A 17,226-nucleotide genomic window follows, 5' to 3' on the forward strand; every position below is an offset into this window, starting at 1 on the left:
CTGGCCAACACCCAGGTTGCTGTCTTACAGATAAACAACAATCGAACTAGGCCTTAAAGCATAAGTAAGACTTGAACATACAAAGAAATGTTACCCTAGACAAAATAAACATCACAGGCAAGGGCTAGGAGACAGAAAAGGCATAGAACAGATCCTGCAATCCCACCACTGGTTGCACATCCAAAGGAAATGAAATCAGTATGTTGAAGAGATGTATACACTCCCATGTTCATTGGAGCATTATTCATAGTACCCAAGATATGGAGTCAACCTAAGTGTCAATCAACAGAGGAATAAAGAAGATGTGGTATGTAGATATACATACAATGGAATACTATTCAGCCATTAAAAAAAAAAAGGAAATCCTGTCATTTATGACAACATGGATAAACCTGAAAGGCATTATTTTAAGTGAAATAAGCCAGGTATTGAAAGCCAAGTACCACATCATCTCACTTATATGTGAAATCTAAAAAAGTTGAACTCATGGAAGTAGAGAGTAGAATTGTGGTTACCAGGAATGTGAGGTTTGGGTGGAGCGGGGTGGGTTGGGGAGGTGTTGGGGAGAAAAAAAGATACAGGACATGTTTAGGAAACAATATGCTTGGCTAGTATGCATAGTACATGAAGGTGAACAGTGGGGAATTAAGTTTTAAAAAGTTTTTGAAATCAAATAACAGCACTTGGGATGTCAGGATAAGAGGTTTTTTTGAGGAGTTTTTTGTTTTGTTTGGTTTGTGAGATGAAATCTTGCTCTGTCACCCAGACTGGAGTGTAGTGGTGCGATCTCGGCTCACTGCAACATCTGTCTCCTGGGTTCAAGAGATTATCTTGCTTCAGCCTCCCAAGTAGCCGGGATTACAGGTGCCCACTGCAACACCTGGCTAATTTTTATATCTTTTAGTAGAGACGGAGTTTCACCATGTTGTCCATGGCTGGTCTCAAACTCCTGACCTCAGGTTATCCACCCACCTTGGCCTCCCAAAGTGCTGGGATTACAGGAGTGAGCCACCGTGCCTGGCCTAAGAGTTATTTTTGATCAGAGGCATGATATGCTTAGAACCTGACTTTAGAACCATAATTTCACAACAGTATAGAAGGAATGCTGTAAGAGAAGATTTGAAATGGAGAGTCTGTTTAAGAGGAGCTTGCTACTACCCAAACAAAAGATACGAAGAGTCTGTATTATTACCATGGTAGCAGTGGGAATGGAGGTATCAATAGGCAAATAAATAAAGCATGGTACTGGTTGGATAGACGAAGTAAAAGGAGGAGGAGGAATCAAAGAGGAATTCAAAGTTACCTGCCTGGGTGACTAGTAGTATGGTAGTACCACTAGCATTTTCAATTTAGGTACAAGTAGAAGGATTGAGGAAGGAGGTAAAGAGTTTATTTTTAAGGAAGCAATTAGAAATGTGGGACTAGGAATTAATAGTAAGGGCTAGAGCTCAAGATTTCAGGATCATAGTTAAGATTGTTGTTAGTTATTACACCAAAACGTAATATTTCCCTTTTAAAAATAAATACATCTTAAAAATATATTTTATCCAAGAGATAGTGTATACAATTTACCAAGTGTAACAACAAGACTTTTGAGAAAACTAAGCTTTAAAATAAAGTTGATGGGCCCATACAAATGAAATCCCAGCAGAATTAGGGTTGGCTTTGAAAAGAATGCCCTGATTATAGTGTTTCAACTGGAAATCCCCATTAGTGCTAGATCGTAGGGAAAATATTTCTTATCTTTCTAGTGTATGTTTTCATGCTGTGGAGATTAGATAAAGAGAAATAAATCACTTACCATATTTTAAATAGTTAACCTTTTATAAGTAAAAAAGTTATGACTTAAGTAATTATTCAGCAGACTGTAGGAATGGTTTTCATTTCTCTGTAACATTACACGTTTAAGTAAATTTGTATTGGTACCACTGCCAGGAAATAACCTATTTATGGTTACTGCTGCCCATCTACAGAAGTTTTTCCTATTTTACAGTTTTAAAAAATCTCTGTAGTACTCAAAAACTTGTAAGGTTTGGTTATAAAATGAAAACAATGTGTAAGCTGTGATATGAAAGAGTCCAAATTTGGGAATGTAATTCCCTCTGTGATTGAAAGAAATACGGTGGGTTTTTTTAGTAACACTTAAAATATAAAAAGAAAGGCCCATGCTACCAATTCTTCATAGTATTCTTTTTAATTGGTTGGTGTTTTAAGCTAAGGTAATTACTGTTGGATGCCAGTTAGGTCCTAAAGTAAAAGAAGGTTAGAAAATAATTAAATTCTTATGTCGCAAGTTTTCAGTTTCAAGTCTGAATTCCACACAAATTCTGCTTGATTATTATTAGTCATTTGATTTTTTCTAATTACTGAACCACAACACCCAGAGTTCTGTTTTTCCATGTCTCCTAATTTATTCATGCCAAGATGCATCTGCTATTTTTTTTTAAATTTTGATAATGTTTGATTACATGCTTGTAAATGAATGTGCAGGTGAAAAAATGAATTGCGAAGAACATTTTAAGAATAGCATAGAAACAAAAATTTACCTTTTTTTTTCCCAAGCATGTAGTGCTATAAATTCTGAGATCTGACAGTTTACTCTTCAGGTGGAAATATTGACCTACTTAGTAACCTGAAAGAAAGTTTGAATATTTCTTTTATATGCTTACATATGAAATATGTAAATATACAATTACATTTGGTTTAATACAGTAGCTATACTAAATGGTGATATCTCATTTGGTAGTACAATATGATAAAAACAACAGATATAAATATTGGGGAAAAGAGGTAAGATTATCATTATTTGGATGTAATAGAATGTGTTTGCAATCAAACATAAAAATCTAAGAATTAACTTAGAAAACTCTTAGAACTGTTTTAATCAACAATTATGTAGTTGGTAAACACAGTTATATAAACTGAAAACAGTCGAAAAATAGGCAAATCAGTTACAGTAGCATCTAAAATTATAAAATATTCAGGAATTAACCATCACAAGAAATGTAAATGTGTAAGTGTGTATGACTTATGTGAAGAAAACGAAAAACATCTGTAAATAAATTGGGACATACCATGTTTCCAAATGGGAAGACTTAGTATTGTAAAGCTGCTGTCAGCTTCCCAAAAGTTACTATAATTCTAGTAAGAATATTAATGTGAGCTTTGAAAAATTTGATAACGTGACGTTAAAGTTTATCTTCATAAAATAACAACTAGCATTTATTGTTTGTTATGAGTCAGAATGGGAGAAAATATTTTTACCTATAACACAGAGTGAGCTAGTACCCAAAAATGCATAATACTCAGAGAATTCCTATAAAATATTTATTTTATTTTTGTTTTTTATTTCTGTAAGTTACTGAGGAACAAGTGGTGTTTGGTTCCATGAGTAAGTTCTTTAATGCCGATTTGTGAGATTTTGGTGCACTCATCCCTTGAGCAGTATACACTGTACCCAATTTGTAGCCTTGGCCTATAAAATACTTTTTTTAAAATAAGTTGAGCAAAAGAGAAAACTCACTGCAAAAAAAGACAAATGGTATATAAACATGGAAAAGTTCTAGCCTTTTTAAGTAGTCAAAAAAAAAGTTAAAATAAGTAGAAATTTTTTTTTTCTTTTTAAATAAAAAAGAATTTTTTAGGAAAATATAGCAGTAGTGGGAAAGTAATTGATAGAACATTTTTGGAGGCCATCTTTCAGTTTTAAGTGCACATAACTCTTTAAACAACATGTTCTCTGTAGAGGATTTATTATGAAAAATAAAATTTCACAAAAACTAACTTAGAGAAATATCTACAATCTGCTGTTAGATATACAAAATTAAATTGTATAACAATGTGAAAATAATTCCTATCATGTTATCTTCTCTCCCTTTTTCAAAAGTATCTCTATGTTGCATATATGTCAACATTGTGTTGGTAGCAGTATGTGTGAGGCAGGAAACTCTATACTTTATGTAATGCCTGAATTATTTTCAGTTTTTGCTTTAAGCAAGTAATACTTATATGTAAGGTTGTGTTAGCTCAAAATAACAATGGCTTAAACAAGGTAGAAAGGTATGTCTCATATTTCAAGGCCAATATAAAACTTCAAAGACATTAGAGACCCAGGTTCATTCTGTCTTTCCGCTCTACTTTCCTTGTGTTGGCCTTCTTCCTTTAGGTCACCTCATGATTCATTGTGATTGCAATAGCTTCAGCCATCTCATCTAAGTTTCATGCAACAGGAAGAGAAGAAAGGGCAAAAGGGGATAAATCAGTTTCCTTTCAGGATCCTTTGCATAAGTTCCACACAGCACTGCTGATTATAACCGACCCTGGAACTATATGGATTTGAACTGTATAGATTCAAATATATACATGGATTTTTCTCATAAATATATTAGAATTTTTTTGAGATGTACAACAATTTGAAAAACACCTCAGACAAACTGCATAGCCCAGAATTATTATTATTATTATTATTAAAGACAAGGTCTCACTCTGTCACTTAGTCTGGAGTGCAATAGCATGATCATGGTTCACTGTAGCTTCCACCTCTTGGGCTCACGCAATCCTCCTGCCTTAGCCCCCCGAGTAGCTGGGACTACAGGCATGTGCCGTCATGCCTGGCTAATTTTTTGTAGAGATGGAGTTTCACTATTTGCCTAGGCTGGTCTTGAACTCCTGGGCTCCAGCAATCTGCCTGCCTTGGCCTCCCAAAGTGCTGGGATTATAGGCATGAGCCACAGCACCTGGCAGCCCAGAAATATTGGGGGAAAAAAAAAAAAAAGGCATGTCACAAATGCATAAAATATAGGAGACACTAGCCTGTTTTATCATTTGCTACCATAAACTATACACATTATAAAATAAAAAATTGTCAAAACGTATACATACAAACACAGTTGTACATGGCCCCATGCTCAGTTGAGAAGGTTGAATTGCTTGATATGTACTATAGATTGAGGTCCCCAGCTGCTGTTGCCTGCCATTTCAGACAGGTAATTTACCTTGTAAACAGATAATGTAAACTTATTGTATTGATAAATAAGTATGGTACTGTAAATGTATTTTCTTTTCCCTACACTTTTCCTAATAACATATTCTTTTCTCTAGCTTACATTGTTGTAACAATAGAGTATATAATGTATATAACATACAAAATATGTATTAACTGTTTATATTATCAGTAAGGCTTTCAGTCAACAGTAGGCTATTAATAGTTAAGTGACACACAGATTTTTACCTGTGATGGGTTAGCCCCCATAACCCTCATCCCCATTTGTTGAAGGGTCAACTGTATATCTCATTTGGCAGGACATAGTTAAATGGACACAACTAGCTGCAAGAAAGTTTATGCAATGTGGTATTTTAGCTGGGATCATTGATACATTTAGTAAAATCAGGGTTATGTTACAGAAGAAGGGGAAGATGGACATTAAGAAGGTGACTATCAGATTCTGCCATAGAAATGTTTTCCAACAACCTTAACTACAGTTTCTCTTACATGCACACGTAGACACACACAAGCATGTGTGCACATACATGTATGATCTTTATTGTTCATCTCTATTTCATGTAATTACATTTTGAAATTGAATTCTCTGTGACATTTTTATGAAGCATCTATGTTGTTTAGGGCCACTTAATAAATCATGCATTTGACATTATTATTATTATTATTCAAGTTGTATCAGTGAAAAGTAATGATTTCCCCAATTGCCATGAATGTTTCTTTGAGGTCTTTGGAGATACATAGGACTGTGTTTAAGCCACAGTTTCATTGCTTATTGCGTGTATGGCTAGAGGCAAGTCAGCCTTTCTGAACTGTGTTTCCTTATCTCTAAAATTAGGTTAAGGATTGTGATATATGTGAAGCATCTGGCACATGATAGGCATTTAATAAAATGATGGCTGCAACCACTTCTGATGTTATTAATATTATTCTTGACTCCTCTCTCTTTTTCTCACATCTACTCAATCAGTAAACCATTCTGACTAAAGTCTTGAGTTAATCTGCTTCTTTGCATTGCCACTTCCATTGCCTTACCTCCTCATTGGTTTCCTTGCATCTCCAGTTTTTCCCATTCAAATCTATTTTCCATTCTGTAGAATGATCTTTCTAAAATGCATATTGGTCATGCATCAAAGAAAACTATTAAAAAAAGAGAAAAGACAACCTACAGAGTGGGAGAACATTTTTGCAAATCAGATATCTGATAAAGGTCTAATATCTAGAAAATAGAAAGGCATGTGTGGTGGCACATGCCTGTAAGCCCAGCACTTTGGGAGGCTAAAGGAGGAGAGGATCATCACTTGAGCCCAGGAGTTCAAGACCTGGGCAACATAGGGAAAAAAAAGAAAGAAAGAAACCATAAAGAACTCTTGCAATGCAGCAAGAAAAAGACAATCCAGTACAAAATTAGGCAAGGACTTGGATAGAAATTTCCCAGAGAAGATATGCAAATGCTTACAAACACATAAAAAAGATGTTCAATCAATATTATTAGTCATTAGAAAAATGCAAATCAAAACCACAATGGCTATAATCAAAACAGTGAAAAATAACAAGTGTTGCCAAGGGTATGAAGAAATTACTAGTGGAGATATAAAATGGTAGAGCCACTGTTGAAAACAGGTTCCTCAAAAGGTTAAACATACAGTTTCCATATGACCCAGCAATTCTGCTCATAAGTATATACTCAAAAGAACTGAAAATCGGTATTCAAACAAAAAGCATGTATACGAATGTTCATAGCACTATTCACATTAGCTAAAGTTGGAGACAATCCAAATGTCTGTCAGTAGATGAGTGGATAAACAAATTGTGGTTTATACGGACAACGTACTACTACTCAGTCATAAAAAGGAATGGAGTGCTGATACGTGCTACTACGTGGATGGATCTCGAAAACATGGTAAGTTAAGACAGATGCAAAAGGCCACATATTATATGATTCAATTTATATGAAAAAACCAGACTAGGTAAATCCATAGAGACAGAAAATAGATATGTGGTTGCCAGGGACTTGGGCAAGGCGGGAATGGGGAAGTAACAGCTTAATGGGTATTAGGTTTTCCTTTGGGGTGATGGAATACAGGTGATTGGGGCACTAAATGTGACTGAATCGTACACTTTAAAATTGTTAATTTTATGTTATGTGAAATGTACCTCATTTTTTAAAATGCAGATTCATTCATGTCACTACCTTGCTTTTAAAAAGCCTTTGATGGGCCGGGCGCGGTGGCTCAAGCCTGTAATCCCAGCACTTTGGGAGGCCGAGACGGGCGGATCACGAGGTCAGGAGATTGAGACCATCCTGGCTAACATGGTCTCTACTAAAAAATACAAAAAACTAGCCAGGCGTGGTGGCGGGCGCCTGTAATCCCAGCTACTCGGGAGGCTGAGGCAGGAGAATGGTGTAAACCCGGGAGGTGGAGCTTGCAGTGAGCTGAGATAGTGCCACTGCACTCCAGCCTCGGCAACAGAGCGAGACTCCATCTCAAAAAAAAAAAAAGCCTTTGATGACTGACTTCTCATTGCCTTAGAATGAGGTCCAAACCCCATTTGGCTCCTGCTTGCCTCTGTAGCTTTATTTCTTATCACTCTTATGTTGTTGAAATACTGAGTAATTTGCAGTTCTTCTAACTTATAATGCTTTTTCTTGCTTCCTGGCCTGAAGCACTCCTTACCAATATATTCCCATCCCAACTCCTTCTTTTCATTCAATTCTCAGCTTAACCCTTTCTCACTTTTGAGGACCTCACCATACCACCAAGAGTGCTATTTACTCCTTCTTTATTTGCCAATAGAACTTTGTTCTTCTATCACATGAATTTAATTTTTTTTTAAGGGACCAGGTCTTGCTCTGTTGCCCAGGTGGGCTGCATGATACCATCGTATCTCACTGTAGTCTTGACCTCCTGAGTTCAAGCAGTCCTCTTGCCTCAGCCTCCTGAGTAGCTAGGACTCCAAGCACTCACCACTATGCCTGGCTTTTTTTTTTTTTTTTTTTTTTTTTAAGATACAGAGTCCTGATGTGTTTCCCGAGGTGGTCTCAACCTCTTGGCCTCAAGTGATGCTCCCCTCTCAGCCTCCTGGGTAGCTGAGATTGAATAGTCATGAGCCACTATGCCCAGCCTAATTACTACTTTTTAATTTCCTGGTTTTTACAGCTAGTCTATAAGCTCTGTGAATTCAGATATTATCTCATTTTATCTTTAGTACACTGCCAGATAAATGGTAGATGCTCAATAAGTATTTGTTAAATGAAAGAAATTATGCTATACTTGTATTTTTCTACCAAAAATGTAACTTTATTAAGTGGCCAATCATAAGCACTGTTATTAACTAATATTAACATAATATAAACTAAAATTTAAGGAAATGCAATGTCCTCTAAGGGGCACCTTTCTTTCTAATCTTCAACTGTTCTCTATCATGGCACCCTTTGCCCCTCTCCCTTCCTTAAGGCTAACTGGATAAATATAACCTCCTACATCATTGATCATTTCCTTCCGCCTGCCTCCAGTGTTCTCAGAGTCATAACCTTTTCATGACAGAGTACAGTGCTGATAACCATTTGCTGTTTCCAGCTTGTTAAAAGAGATGAATGATTTATTTTCTTAGTGCACTGAGTCTTGCATCTCTTTGAGTTATTTTCCTTGTCCTCTTGCCTTCACATCATACCTTTGAACTTCTGAAGTCTCTTCTTTTTACTTCCATGGCCATACAGTCCCATGGTTCTCCTGACTTTTTGGCAACTACACACTCTGCTGCCTTTGCTAGCTAGCTTTGCTGCCTTTGCTATGAGCATTTCTAAGATTCAGCCCTTGCCTTTCTGCTCTTCTGTTTTTATACCTTTCTTTAAAAGTCTGTTTTCATAGTTTAGCAATGCCAACAACTTTGAAATCTCTTCATTTCCTCTCATTTGAAATGTATTATCATCTCCACTGTTTGAGACCTTTCCACTTCATTACTTCATATGCTGCTGTTCAAGAGTAAGCAGTATTGCCTACCTTACTTTCTACTTTTTCATGACAGTTCCCTCTACCAATTAGGTTATAACCTACATTCATTTTTCTAGGTATCATGTAGGTCTGAAACTTTGGACTCAACTCTCTTGCTCTTCTTCCACATCCAGCCATTCTCTCATGGTTTTTCCCTTTCCCCATTACTACTAAATATCACATGATGTGTTACTCCCTAATGCATTCTTTGTGCTCTCACCCTGACTCTCCCTCTCTTTCCTCAGGTGATGCACAAGAAAAAGTTAGGTACATTTACTTAACCCCTATGTCACTATCGTGCTTTGTGCACACTCCTTTTTTGTATGTTTCACACTGCATTATGATTTGAGATTTATGGGCAAGTAAAGCCCAAATGTGAGCTCCTTGAGATCAAGAAGAGTTTGAAAAATTCCTTGTATGTTAGAAATTTTGCTGGAATTAACATATGAAGTGTAGATTAACTTCTTTATTGAGATGTTTTAAGGATTCAGTAAATTAATATTTGTAAAAATCATGCCTATATTGATGTTTAATTAGTGATGGTAGTAGAAAAGCTAGTTTTAATGTCTCCATATGTAAGCCTCTTATACCTTCTCAGTTTTCTAATTGCTAAATGTTTGTTAATTTTGCTTTCCTAAGTATGTTTTATCAAAGCCAGTTCTTTAAACTTATTCTCAATCCCATAACACATGATGTTGTTTATATAGTCAATACTTTAAAAATCATGAAAGAAGTAAAATACATTGTCTTGAAATCCACTAGCAGTTATGCGTTTGATTGCTTAGTAGTGAAAAATTAGTATATGCCATTTTAGCAGGTTGTGCTGTCTTATGTAAAAATTGCCGTAATGGTGATATTAAAAAGAGATTTAAATGGGATCATGGCATGTTATAGTGTGAACAAGGTTAACATGTTAATGTGGGAAAAATAAACCAAAGGAATAGTGAAAGAAGCATGATGTGGAATAAGAGACAGGGTGGCAAAAGCAAAGGCTAAGGGAATAGAAGAGAAAACAGATGTTGGAGTAGCTCTAAGTATGTTCAGAAAGTTAAAAAAAAAAAAAAAGTCCATTGGAATTGACCTCCTGTAGATCCTTAAGAGTGTTAGTTAAGTGCCAAAGATCCCATCAGTGTTTGTAAAAGGGTAAATAAAGTGATGGAATTTGAGATACAGATTGTCTATATAAGAATATTAGCAGAAAAAAGAGAATGAGGTTAATGGGTTTAGTAAAAGCCTCTGTAAGATAGGGGGTACATTGGAGGGGATTATGATCACATAACAGACCAAATTCCAAGGATTTCTTAGAACTGTGCAGACCGTGCATGATGGGATAGCCATCTGGGGGTCTTTGTTGATAAACTGTTAAAAACGTTTCTAGTGTGAATAGCCACAAACATTTTCAGTGCTTTTTTGTTGGTTGAGTAAACCGAAGAGCACGAATGCAAAAGCAAAATTTGACGCCAAATCACAGAAGTTGCCATAAACACAGAAGTTCCCTAGTGAGGACACTGCCTGTGCCTGAATTTCATTTGTTTCTGCTGCAACCATTTCTTACATTTTTCCTGGTGACTAGCCAGATTAGAACTGTGAATGAAGACAAACTGGTCTTGCTCAGATGGTAGATGAGATACAGGTAACTTGGGTAGATAGAGAAAATATTTAGGCATTTGATTTGGAATATCTTAGAATCGAAGAGATATGCTTACTCTTTTGTCATGGGGGTTTGCAACCTTAGTATATGCCTAAATCTACAGCTGCTCCTCATTTCCCAGATGGCATCTATGGCTGGGAGTACTTTTTACCATCTGTACTTCTCAAAGAGTTTGTGAACTCTCTCTTTTAATTATTGGGAATGGAAAAACTAATTGGTAAAGTGGGTAAATGATGTAAAAGATTTTTAAAATTTGAGTTAGCGCTTTTTATACCTATTTAACTTTTCAAATAAGATCAATACTTCAAGTGCTTTTTGACCTTCATCGTTCATTGTCTATCTACCATCTTTGTTGTTTGCAATACTCCACAATATTCCCTAATAACTGTTTTATACATGGATTGGTATTTTGAGCCAAATTCCAAAATTTTTGCCTCCTTCCAATACTGTAGTAAGTACTGTTGTTGGCATGTATGTAGAACAACTAACACTGAATGGGTATGTAGTACAAACTTAGTGAATTGTTCCATTCATCTAAATGATTTTAAGTCAATAAAATATAGTGTCACAATTTGTGAAAGTAATTTAGAAAAACATATTCTTAATATGTTTTGTCAATGTTTCCATTTATGTAAAACATTGAATAGTGGGAGAGCCGTTTCCCAGTTAGGAAATACTTTTATAACTGAAAATAATAGAGTGACATCTGACTCTGAAAATGAGCATATTCTCTGTCTAGGGATTTCTAGATTTGGCATGTTACTAACTTTTACTTTTTCTTCTTTTGGGCTTATGAGTCATAAATGCATTTCCTAATGATGTGTCGTAAATAAGTATCCTCTGATAATCAGTAGATACAATACCTATTCACTATCTTTTCTCTTTAGGCAGGTTCTACTGGGGAAAATTCTCTAGATAGTTTGTCCATTTATAAAATTAGACACTTGCCATCTTTGCTCATTTTCAAGTTCTCTGTTTACAAAACTATTAAGAAGGTGTGAAATGCAGCCAAACTTCCCAGTTTATGGGGAATGTCTGATGATTACATTTCCTACATGTTCATTGTTCGCACATGAAGAAATTTGGCAGCTGTGAGACTATAAAGTTCAGAGTATCCAAATCTAACCCTCACTGGGATTTTGGTTCCCTGCTTTCTGCCACCACCATCTCACCCCCTTTTGTAACTCTTTTTGTGGTAAATGCTGTGTTGGCATTTCTTAAGGTTAGTGATCCTTAAATTTTCTTGTTTTTTCAATTTATCAGATGCTATGAATAAATCACAGACTAAAAGTTCACCTGATACAGAGTTTTGTCTTCAGGCCATAACATACCCAAACTGTTAAGATTTCTTAGGTGTGAAATTCTCAATAAAGAGGTTTTATATTGGTGCCATTATTGGGAGAGGAGGGCAGTAGTGGTAGCTAATCTAAATGTTATAATTATTTCAGAATTACTCTGCCAGAAAGTTATGATCATACATAGAAGAGTTTGTAGCTAACTTTGAAAGTAGTGGAAAGTGGTTTTCGTGTATTGTTTGGGTTAATTTAATTTTGATTATATTTGGTTTTTAGTTCAGGTAATTTTTTGTTGAAAACTTCAAATGACAATTTCTTCATGGTTACTAAAGATCACTCGTGGAGTAGTTTCAGATTTTTTTCTGAATACATGTATTACTTTTAGAGATTTCAAGACGTGAAATTACTAAGAGAGAAACCCATGTGATTTGTTTAGTGGACAAAAGTCAGTAGATCCTTTGATCCTAAGTGCTATTGATAGTTAAATAGATACTGAAGTTATGGGCAGGCTAGACTGATAAAAAAGGAGACAGAGAAATGGGAAACTGGGAAAGAACTGTGCAAATAGGAAAAGGAGAGGGCAACAGAACGAAATTAGTTAGTACCACAGTGCCATAAGTGCCACCTCAGGTACTTCCATCTCCCATCTCCTGAAGAATTCAGTAATGGTCAATTTGTGTTGCAAATGGTCAACACAACCATTTAGTGATCCTGTTTGATATTTTCAGTACTTTCTGTGTATTTCTTGTCTGTTTTCAAAATGATGCTGCTGATAGTTTTAATGCCCTGAAGGTTATTATGAAGTTTAGCACAATTTTATTCAGTAAATTCTTTGAATAAAAGTTCTATGAATGAAAATTCTGGTCATCATTATTTTTGGTGATTATCCTGCAGTGGGAATAGAGAATTTATAATTTTAAACTCTGTCCTTTGTGTTTCATTCACAGGCTGTAGAAGAAGAAGATAAGATGACACCTGAACAGCTGGCAATAAAGAATGTTGGCAAGCAGGTGAGGTATACTGTTAATAAGTTATGCAGTTGCATAATAGCATGTTCTTATAGAGTTAAAACTGTTTTAGGGCCTATATAATTTTTTTCCTGTCCACTCTACATTTTTCTTCTGTCATGTAAATGTGATACTAATTGTAAAGGTCACTAAATTTATTTGATGTCAGGTTCTCTATAGAGAAGTAAATCACAAATACCTATGAGATACTATCTTCAGTGAAAATAATTTACTAGGAACAAATTAGGACATTTGTGTTCTGAATTAATTTTTCAAGTATGATCTTAATCTACAGATAAATAAGATAATAGAAAAGATAATAGGGTAGATTTATTTCGTATGTAACAAGTTTTGTTAATTATGTACTTTATCAATATGTAGGTAATATTCCTGAGCCTTATTGGGTTACACTGAGTGAAGAGAAAGGGCTTTAAGTATTTGCTCTTTCACTTTTCTAAGATGAAATATATATTTTAGTCTCTATTATCTGAGGGTGGGGGAAGACACCAACCAATTAAAGGAATCTACAGATTAATTAGACTGTTTTTTAAAGAATGTCGATTACATTTTTTCCCCATTTCATGGAACATGGTTATCATATTGCTGATGTTGGCAGAATCTTGATATTTCAGATGCAAGACACTAAGCTGTCTTTGCTTTCAGCCATCCTACCATATGCTCTGATCCCATCACATCTCACAAGCTATGTAGGTTTGGGCCAGGACCATTCTTGGATGGGAAATCTCTAAGAATCACCCAGCTGCCACAAGAAGTAATAGATAACTGAGGGAAGCATGTTACCAATTCACTATAAAATGAATTACTCCAACAGAGCAGTAGGGGCAAAGGTCTGACTTTATCATATGTTATAAATGAGAAAATCAAATTTCACTACCTTCTGAGTATTATAATTTAAAAACAAATACCCCCAAAAAGCAAAATGAAATACAGTTCATTTTGTTTTCTCATCTTATGTGATATCACCCTTGTTATCTTTCCACTACTTATTTTAATCATAATACTAGATCACCAACTTGGAGCCTTATACTTTATAGAATTCAGTAACTGTTTTTTGAATAAATGTCTTTCCGAGGCCATAGTTTCCTGATACTGATTTAAAGCAGCAAATAAAAGGTCTAAATAAAAAATGAAACTGAAAAATATGTAATTGGCAAAGTTTAATAATCATCAGAATCATTTTTAAAAATATAGTTATTACCTCACTGGTTTGGCCTACTGCGTGACAAAAGCAAAACTGTCTATAATGGAATTAAACCAATATCTTTTTTTCTCCTGCCAGTGTTTCTCAGTCTTTTTCACCTAAAATGCCCTGAGACTTATTTCTGAAATAAAAAATATATTGTAGTCTAGTCACTTGAAATTATTTGTAACATGTTGTATCTCTGGGTTGTTTTACAAAAACAGTGTATTAAAATAAGGGTTAGAAAAGCACGGCCAAGAAATAATTCCAATAATGAGCATTTGTTTAAAGTTAGGAGTCTTGGGTATTTTAACAATAACCGTAAGAATATAATCCTTTAAATAATAATTTTTCTATTGTGCATAATATATATTCCTTATTTCAAAACTTTCAAATTTTGCTCAAATACTTAATTCCACCTAAAACATAAATACATACTAAGCATTTTAATTTAAATTCCTTTATTACAATACAATTTTAAGCCTCCTTTTTAACTCAGTCTATTTCAAAAATAGATATGATCGGGTTTAAGTTAAAGGATTGTACCTATATAATTTTCGGTGATATATTTTTTTCAGAATAGCTACATGAAACATTCTTAACATTTTAGAATTGATCCAAATTGTATTTAAATTCTTCAACTACAAACAGCAACTTTTGACCCAAGAATATTTTCTGAATCATTTAAAGCACTACTCTTGAAATATTAAGATTGTACAGAATTCTGATTTTTGCTATTATAAAATATAGAAGAAGTGCTGAGAATTCACACTGAACTCTTACCCATTGGTATGTCCGCTTTGAATTAAGCATTCCCTCAGACATTCAAGATATATGAATGGTAGAGAATATACACGTATATGCAGACAGGTAGACATATATAAATTAACTTTAAAAAAATCAGATGATTGTAAGCTGTATAGAATTCCTTGTTACTCCTTATAAAAATCTCTGGTACACAGTCATTGCATTGTGTAAATCAAGCTTTCATTGTGTAATCTATTATTTTATTAGCTACTTAATTGATTTAGAAATTCTAAGAATAAAACAATATACTAGTAAAGTTAAATTGTAAAATATTTAAGTTAGGTCTGGCTTTCTTTACCAGTTTCATCAGCTACTGAAAAAAATTTAAGTAATTTATCTACCAATAATATGGTTCTGTTTTCTCTTTCCTTATTTTTGCTCTTTTAGGACCCCAAACGTCATTTGGAGGAACATGTGGATGTACTTATGACCTCAAATATTGTCCAGTGTTTAGCAGCTATGTTGGATACTGTCGTATTTAAATAAAGCAACGAAAAACGCTATTAATGATGCTTTCAGTGTATATTCCTCTGTTGTTCCTAATGCTCAAAATCAAGGGACCTCTGAAGGTGTACTTGGCTAAATGTAAGACATCTGGCATCATTTGCAGCACCGTAACACCTTCAGTCTCAGTTGTGCAATTACTTCTGTTTCTTTAGTCAGGGTCTTTGCAGATTCTAAAGTTATACATGAGTACATCAAAGTGGACAAATTTTGTTAAGATCCCATTTAATATTTGAAAAAATCAGTAGCACAAATATATTTTGATTGTTACTTACAAAATAAAATACATTTACAATCTATGCCTCCTGAGGTCTTTTTGGCAATGGGTGGGATTGATGGAATAACGTTTGACAGTGATCTAGAAATCTCACACAAAGATATGTTTCCCTTTGCATTTTAAGATCTTATAACACATAAAACATCAGTGTGATAACAAAATTTCACAAATATATAATGATTTCCATTAATGAGTGGCTACCTAATTAGTAACTCAGAAAAAATGTTGACATTTTATTAGCATTTGTCATAAGCTAAATATTGTATACTCACTATCTTATAAACATACTTTTAGGATTTTGGAGTAGTACATTTACAAAGAAAAGGGAGCAATTTTAATTTAGACTTTATCATGTTTTAAAAGAGTACATTTCTACCAACAGTTTTGAAACTGGGAACTGGCTACTGGAAACTCTACTGGACTTTTATCTAAAATAACCACAGAAAGTATATAATGTCTAAAAAGCAAAATGAGAAAAGTAGTCATAATGTGAGGTTAATATAAGCTTATAAGCAATAATTTTGTTATTGTTTGGTCTCATCTTTTCTAAATTAGGACTACCCAGTTTTCTAATAGAGAAAAAAATGGCTAATACCAACTTCTAATGTGATGTACAACAGTAACTGCCCCTGTTATTACTTACGGTTCAGAACCATACTGATTATACCAAGGAGTATGGCAAAAGATACAGAGACAAAGATCTAATTCTAGTCTGCACCCTTGTTTGTGAAAATATGGTGAGAGTATTATTACTGAGGCTTCGTTAAAGGAAGGTTTTACATGGGGACTTGGAATTTAACTTAACCTATTAGAACTGTTATGAGTGCTGTGATAGATCAAATTACTGTCCTACTGGAACAAGTCTAGGCTCTTATTGGTTGCCTAGTGAAGTTACCAGAAACTGAAAGTAGAAATGGCTTAAATTCCCAGTATGTTTCACAATATCTTTTTTGGTGGAGTAAGAAGTATTCTGAGCATTTCTTGCTTGTCCTGTGGTTTATTGTTTCAGATATAGTGACAGTATATTTTATGTAGGACATGTAATATGTATTAAAGTTGTTGGGATTACATTTAACCATTTGAAATTAAAATATAAGTGGAAGTTAGTGAAGTGTTATTTTGCCTAATTCAAACTTGTGTGCAGGCTTTTTGGATATGATTTTTCCCTTTACAAATAAGATTCTCTAACTTATTTCGCAGATGTTGTTAATGAGTGCTAGTCAGTGATTTCTGGGGGGCACAGTGCCCTCAGAAGAAGGCCTTAACATTTCAAGAACTATTCTCAATATGTGGGTTGAAAGGGCTTTTTGTTTTTGTTTTCCACTTAGTCCTCTGAAAATATCCTGAATCCTGTGACTGGGAAGGCTTACCTTGCCTGTTTTTGCCCTTATTTGATCACCCCATCTTCCTGGACTCCCTGTAGCCACACACTACTTATTCTCACTTGGTTCATGTTGGTGACATTCCCAATTTCAGAACCTTGTCAAAAT

General features: G+C 34.6%; 1 protein-coding gene across 2 annotated transcripts in view; it reads left to right on the top strand.

Moving 5' to 3' along the window:
- Positions 1–15,758, top strand: part of PSMD14 (proteasome 26S subunit, non-ATPase 14) — a 109,313-nt gene extending 93,555 nt beyond the window's left edge. For both annotated transcript variants that reach the window (XM_023217357.1, XM_023217358.2), the window contains 2 exons: positions 12,888–12,950; positions 15,343–15,758. In XM_023217357.1, coding sequence (XP_023073125.1) covers positions 12,888–12,950; positions 15,343–15,441 — 162 coding nt within the window. In that variant the 3' untranslated portion in view covers positions 15,442–15,758. The remainder of the gene's footprint in view (positions 1–12,887; positions 12,951–15,342) is intronic.
- The last annotated feature ends 1,468 nt before the right edge of the window (positions 15,759–17,226 follow it).

This window comes from Piliocolobus tephrosceles, chromosome 11 (assembly GCF_002776525.5).
Source record: "Piliocolobus tephrosceles isolate RC106 chromosome 11, ASM277652v3, whole genome shotgun sequence".
NCBI classification, from domain to species: domain Eukaryota; kingdom Metazoa; phylum Chordata; class Mammalia; order Primates; family Cercopithecidae; genus Piliocolobus; species Piliocolobus tephrosceles.